Raw genomic sequence first — 7152 nt, forward strand, 5'->3', positions numbered from 1 at the left:
GGGGGGGAAGGGGGAGATGCGGTTTGGGTCGGGGGCCGCCGAGCCCCCCGCGTGGTCCCAGCCGTTCGTCGGCTCTGTCGCGATAGGCGTTGCGCTTTTAAGTTCTTGAGCGCGGCCGACAGCGAGAGACGCCGCCTTTTTTTTTTTTTTTCTTCCCCCGTTTTTGCAGCCAGCTGTAATTCCCACATCTCATTTTTAAGGGATAACCTGCTTTAAAGGATAGTCCTATCAAGTGTTTAAGTGTTTGCTCGTTTTCAGCTCATTTGGGATTATCCCGATTAAGGGGAGGTGGGGAGAATGGTGGTTAATGTTTCTTAGGGATGTGTTTTTTGCAGTGCAGAAGTTGATTAACAAAAAAGAACCTCTAAATTAAAAGTATCTCGAATTAAGATTCCCCAGAAGCATCGCACTCTTGTGGTATGAAAATATAGTTAAGTACTGAAGATCATTTAATGATTGAAGGAGAATCAATGATTTCACAGATTAAAATGTGCTAAGGGTGCTGCCTTTTAGCATTTGGCTCTGTCTCTGTCAATGTGAGTTGTTGTGAATAACTGGTTTGTATGTGGGACCTTTCCAGCCAGGATTGGAGATGGATTATATGACTCCTATATGAGGATAGATGAGTGTAGATACCCAGAGCCTACAAATGAAGAACAGAGCCCTTCAGGACTTCCTTGCCTTTCAAGACCTCATGTGAGTATTTTAAAGTCTTCTGTGTCTTAACGCTGTGTTGTGTGGCAGTGAGAGCTATCCAGGGGTCTCACACCTCCCTACAGAGAATAAATTTTAAAAGAGGGATTTTGCAGCTTTGCAGTGGCTTCTTAACATTATTGTTTTTCCTGAACATGAAAATGATGTGCTGTGTTCACAGCAGAACTTGCTGGCAGCCTCGGGAATCCCATCTTACTGCCCTCAGCTCGTTACTTTACAAAGGGCTGAAGCGTTCTGCCGTGTCACCTTGTACTCTGATAAGTAAATCCGCACACGCTTTGCTCTGCCTCCTCCTGCACGTTTCCATTTTGGTTTCCCTCATGAAAATTCTGACGGATAAGTGCATAGGAGCAGCAGAAGGAGCAGTGTGAGTCTGTGTGGCTGCCAAACGTCTCACAAAAGTATCTTTCTGCTCTGAAAACTTGGGCATTATCTGTCACTTCTTTTGCTACCAAAATAGCTCCTTATGAGAGGAAGGTGTTGCCAGGCTTTTTCATCAGGACTCTCTTCCCTCAGCAGATGTGGAGCTGGGAGATTTTTTTTCCTTTAATTGGTTCCGTAGTGGTCGTGTTCAGCTGTACTTTCGTACACTGCTCTGTCCTTTAGATGGGTTTTAAATGTGTTCTGGCTCTTGTTGAGTTCTGGCAGAAGGGAAGGAGCTTAAGCTTAAAAAAAACCCTCTCACTCTCTAAAAAGTGAAAATAGACATTGCCCTGAGTAAGATGCATTTGAAAGTCACCACCTTGTGGGATTTTGTTGTAACAGATTTGGTCTGTGCAAACTCAGGGGTATAAGTCTGTTTTATTTTCCGTTTTTGGCAATGTTGATGGGGAGCAGAAGGAATTTGAAGAGTAGTGGGCTGGGGTTATTTTGTTTGCAGGAGTATGGGAACATTTCAGCTGCAGCGTTTTAAGCTGTAGTGTGGCTTCATTTGTTCATAACGGAGCACAAGTCAGTAGAGTGGAACTATCCAGTGAAATACAAATACAAATCCGTGAATATTTTGTTTGACTTGTCTTCATCTGTGTTTTATCCCTGAAGCCTTAAGTTAACTTCTTAGGGCAAGATTAAGGATTGCCCAGTTTACATGGTGATGTATCAATAAAATCCAGCCTCAGTGGTATCAGGCAAGCAGGAGCTGAGGCTGAAAATGATGCTGCTCACTTTTAATGGGAAAATACCTGGATTTTCAGTTTCCTTCTTGTAATGTTTTTTATTACAATGTAATGTTACGTGAGAATTGAGGAGTCCTGGTGACTGCAGCTGCCCATTCCTTCATCTGAGCCTGCAAGAGAACAGAAAGTCTCCCTCCTTTGGAATACAGGGGTGGAATTCAGTCTGTTTCATTCAGCGTTCAGAAAACCTCTGAAAACCAGTTGTGTAGGAATTGCATTAACTGTTTCCTTGTCAATGAAAATGAAGTTTTGTAAGTGAGAGTTTTCAGCAGGGTGCCACTGGTGTTGTCAGCCTCATTTCTTGCCTGCTGGTAGCACTTCAGCAATAAAACCCAAGACCTGGGGAGCCTGTGATTTGTAAAATAAAGCTGTTGAAAGAAAGCTGGTGTTACCCAGGAGTCATCTGACTTTAAGTGCAGCTCTTCTGAGTTCAAGTGAAGATGGAGCTATATTTGTGTCTCACCATCATGTGGCAACTGATTTTGGGAGTCCTCTAAGAATGAAAATTGAGACCTTACTACCGTTGAGTCAGGTTTGAAATCCAAAGCCATAATTCCTTCATTAAGAAATCGTTCCAGGATAAATGGAATCATGAATTCCTTGTTTATTTAGGGATTCAAAGGTACAAAATGTTTGGTATGAACTGCAGCACGAGCAGAGCTGCTACTGCTCTTGCGTAGAGAGTATTTAAACAAGTGTGACCCTAGCTCTGTGTTTACATCCTCTGTTTGTTTGTAAACTTTCTGTTTGGGTCTGCTGGACTGAAGAGTCTTTGAGCCAGCTCTGAAGAAATGTCATTCTTATCTCGGGGGTTCAGCCAGGCTCCACGAAAAAGGCGTTTATTCTGAGTTCCCAGGGCTGGGCTCTGTTGTTTTTATTTAAGACTCTGGCAAGGCGTGTCCCTCCCAGTACACTGCATTTTGGGGTTGATAGGAGGAGTGGGACTTGGTAGGATCTATCCATGTTGATAAGGACTGACTTCTGTAGGAAATGCCCGTTTCTTGGGGCTTGGGAGCAAGAATAGCATTTCAGGGCAGCACCAACAAACAGCCTCTTTTATGAGCTGTGTGTAGTTGGCTTTGGCGAGAACATTCACTTCCCTGATTTGCTGACCGTGCCGAGATGTTGGACTGGATGTAACTAAAAAGGAATTTGGTTTTATTGCTGTGGGGCTGCAGGTTTATTTATATTTTTTGTTTGATTCCTGTGTAGTTATTTTGGTTTTCAGGGATTCGGTTTGGCATGTGTCTGAGATCTTTATTTTTAGATTAAAGGATAAAATGGAAAACAGATGTTTCTCCTTCAGTCAGGGCTTCTTCAGTTCTGCTTGGGCTGGGACAACACCTCTGCTGCCTCTCAGCAAGGAGTGCCAGCAAGCAGAAAAGGGACTAACTGCTGTGCTAGTGGGGAACTGACCTCTAGGGAGTTCAGCATTTCCTAAATTGTAAAATTGACAAGCTTGGAAAATTTCACAGTGTTTTTCTCACCTTGTATGGCTTTGTTTCAAATGTAAATATTTCAGCACATGGTGGTAAGAGGGAGTGCTTGCAGACTGCTCTCAGCTGAGTTGGAGTGGGAGGTGTTCTTGATTATTCAAAGCTTCCAGGTCTGTGTTCAGGGAGTTGTGCAGCTCTCTCTTCCCTCTGTGGCCAGTGACAGGACCCAAGAGAATGGCTGGAGCTGTGTCAGCGAGGTTTAGGTTGGACAAAAGTTCTTCTTCCTCCAGAGGTTGGTGGGGGCACTGCCCAGGCTCCCCAGGGAATAGGCACGGTCCCAAGGCTGCCAGAGCTCCAGGACACCACTCTCAGGCACAGGGTGGGATTTTGGGGTGTCCTGTGCAGGGCCAGGAGCTGGACTGGATGGCTTTTGTGGGTCCCTTCCAGCCCACAGTATTCTATAATTCCACCAGGATTTCAGAGGGAGTTTTGGATATAATGATGTTTTCCTCTTGAAATTAAAACCCCACAATTTTTTTTTTTTTTAAAGGATGGTTTACCTTGCCTTGCCCTGCCATCCTTCTGCTCCTGGTGCAGCTGGCTCACACCAGCCATATGTCACCTGCTGGTGCTGCTTTGTCTTCCTTTGGCAGCCTGGCTGTGCAATATTCCTGCCCCTTCTCTGCACGTCCACGTTCCATTCCATGCTCCAGACAGGTGCAGGTTGCATCTGTCGATGGTTGTGCTGCTGCACCCACGTTTGAAGCTAAACATAGCTGTTCCCTGGCTCTTTGCAGACTAGAGATAGGTATTTTGTGGTGGTTTGAGTCTTTGTCTAAGGTTTCCCCTTCTGGATTTAAAAGCACAAGTGCTGTTTCAGTGAGTTGCTTTCTCTTTGTGTACCCTTCTATAATTGTGCTTGTAATTGAATTTAGTCCAGCACTTTATATTTGTTCCTAAGAAATGCCAAACTCATTGGTGTTACTCATTTTGCGCTGGTAGTGATTTTATTTTTAATCTGTGCTTTAAAAGATAAACTAAACTCCTTCTTTTTTCTCTCTAGGTTTCTATCAGCAAACTCATGATGAAGGATCACTCTCTGACTGGAAATCAGGTCAAAGTGGAGCAGTTATTTGAGGACTCTGGCAACAGAAGAAGCAGCACTCTTCAGTCTGCAGGCCTTACTCCAGAAAGAGCTCTCCCTTCCTTGACAAAAGAGAAAACCCTAGAGACCCTGGGTCCTAGAGGCAATGGAAACTCCTTGAAAGCACATAAAGCCGTTTCCCAAGCTCCAGAGCAAGCTGTCAAACAGTTCAAACATCAGCTGTCAGCCTATGAGCAGCAGGAGATCTTTAATTTCTCCGAGATTTACTTTGTGGGGCCATCTGCCAAAAAGAGGCAGGGGGTCATCGGCGGCCCCAACAACAGCGGCTACGACGATGACCAAGGCAGCTACATCCACGTGCCCCACGACCACCTGGCTTACAGGTATGAAGTGCTCAAAATCATTGGCAAGGGCAGTTTTGGACAGGTTGCCAAAGTCTATGATCACAAACTCCACCAACACCTGGCCTTAAAGATGGTTCGCAATGAGAAGAGGTTCCATCGCCAAGCCGCCGAAGAGATCAGGATCCTGGAGCACCTGAAGAAGCAGGATAAAACAGGCAGCATGAATGTGATCCACATGCTGGAGAGCTTCACCTTCCGGAACCACATCTGCATGACCTTTGAACTGTTGAGTATGAACCTGTATGAGCTGATCAAAAGGAATAAGTTTCAGGGCTTCAGCCTCCAGCTGGTTCGGAAGTTCGCTCACTCCATCCTGCAGTGTTTGGATGCCCTTTACAGAAACAAAATCATCCACTGTGACTTGAAGCCAGAAAATATCCTCCTCAAACAGCAAGGGAGGAGTGGAATCAAGGTTATAGATTTTGGGTCCAGCTGTTTTGAGCACCAAAGAGTCTACACATACATCCAGTCCCGGTTTTATCGGGCGCCAGAGGTGATCCTGGGAAGCCGCTATGGGATGCCCATAGACATGTGGAGTTTTGGCTGTATTCTGGTGGAGCTTTTGACTGGCTACCCTCTTTTCCCTGGAGAGGACGAGGCAGACCAGCTGGCCTGTATGATGGAACTTCTCGGAATGCCACCTCAGAAGCTTTTGGATCAATCCAAGCGTGCCCCGGGGGGGGGAGCCGCTCGCGCCGGGGCAAGGTCCGGGGTGCCCCGGGGAACAAGGACTGGGTGACAGCTCTGAAGGGCTGTGACGATCCCTTGTTCATTGGCTTCCTGAAGGAATGCCTCAGCTGGGATCCTTCTGCACGCATGATTCCCAGCCAGGCCCTGCGGCACCCCTGGATCTGCAAACGGGTGCCCAAAGCAGCCGGCTTGGAGAAAAGCTCCAGCAGACGGATTTCGAGCTATTCAGGTTCCTTCCAAGGAATTGCCAACAAGCTGCCTCCCGTGGCTGGGATCCCCAACAAGCTGAGGGCCAATCTGGCCAGTGATGCCAGTGGCAACATCCCCCTGTGTACTGTGCTCCCCAAACTGGTCAGCTAGTGGGGAGTGATGGGTTCCCAGGATATACCCCTCGTGTGTTAACTGTCTGTTCATGCTGTGGGAGGGAATTAAATGCAGAGGGTTTTAATGGATTTACTTTTTGTTAGAGGCTCAGTCTGGAGTACTGGAAGATCAGTCAAAAATGTACACATTCAAGGGCTAACTTCTATCCAGTTGCTCCACTCACACGTGGTGCATATTCCACTGCTGAGGGTTCAGCTCAGCTGGGGGCTGCAGGGACAGTTTGGCAGATGTGCTGTTGAAAAATGAAATCAAACCATTTCTTATCATGGTTTAACAGGTTCTTTAGCTTAAGACAGGCAAGGAACTTGATTTAAACTACATGTTTCCAGTTATCTCCAGCTGAACTCTTTTTGTTCCGGGGGAAAGTTTTTAAATCTCATGTCAAAAGCACAAATGCATTCATGTAATGCATTAGGAACTTACTTGCAAATTGCTTAAGTTTGAAGAATTTTATTTCTCTGCATTGCTTTTCCCTTATCTATCCTGGGATTTTAAAAAATGTGATGGGATGTAGACACCAAAGGAATTTATTGTTGGAAAAGAAAATACTCAGATGATAAAATTGCAAAGGAGCATAGAACTGCCATGAAACACAGGATATATCTAAATGAAACTACTAATTTCTGTAACACTTGCTATTTCCCCCTAAAAATCTATGGAAAGCTTGTAGGGGAATTTGGGATCAGGCCTGGTTCATCACAAGTGTGAGCCAGTTTGTTCAGGTAATGGTTGAATTACCTGTTTCTTTGGAGCTCAGATTTCCATCAGCAGTTCTGCCAGGTGTGTGTGTCTTTGTTTTTCCTGTGTTTCTAAAACAAAAATGTTGGACTTCAAGAGCTGGTTTATATCCATGTTTGAGATTCTGGTAATTGCAAAATATTATCTCTTTGTGTAGAGTGAATTCCATTGGATTACATGAAGCTCTTTTAATAAAAATACAAACATGCCACCCCCTGTCAGACAAGTAAGACTTTTTCAGGCCCAGGTCTGTGACTAGAAAATGAGGGAGGGGGGAACACACATTAACAATTGGGAGTGTGCTCTGAAATCTCAGCAGAATGTCTGGAAACACAACCAGGAAAGACCGAAAAGGTGCAAGAACTGGCGGATCTAAATGGAAATATCTTATGGGAAGAGTTGCTTTGTTTCTAATTGCCTTCCTTCAGGCCTTTGGGTGCCTACGTTTTCTCACTCTTGAACTACATGAGCTTGTATTTCCTCTTCCTTTATCTTCCCAGAACATG

At 45.2% G+C, this 7152-nt stretch overlaps 1 protein-coding gene across 1 annotated transcript; it reads left to right on the top strand.

Moving 5' to 3' along the window:
• Nucleotides 1-541: 541 nt before the first annotated feature.
• DYRK3 (dual specificity tyrosine phosphorylation regulated kinase 3) lies at nucleotides 542-6876 on the top strand. Its single transcript, XM_017741155.1, is given in 3 exon segments — nucleotides 542-696; nucleotides 4389-5503; nucleotides 5506-6876. Coding segments are annotated over 3 exon segments (1578 nt in total). The 5' UTR covers nucleotides 542-612; the 3' UTR covers nucleotides 5885-6876.
• Nucleotides 6877-7152: the final 276 nt, after the last annotated feature.

This window comes from Corvus brachyrhynchos, unplaced genomic scaffold, assembly GCF_000691975.1.
Source record: "Corvus brachyrhynchos isolate BGI_N302 unplaced genomic scaffold, ASM69197v1 scaffold338, whole genome shotgun sequence".
NCBI lineage: Eukaryota > Metazoa > Chordata > Aves > Passeriformes > Corvidae > Corvus > Corvus brachyrhynchos.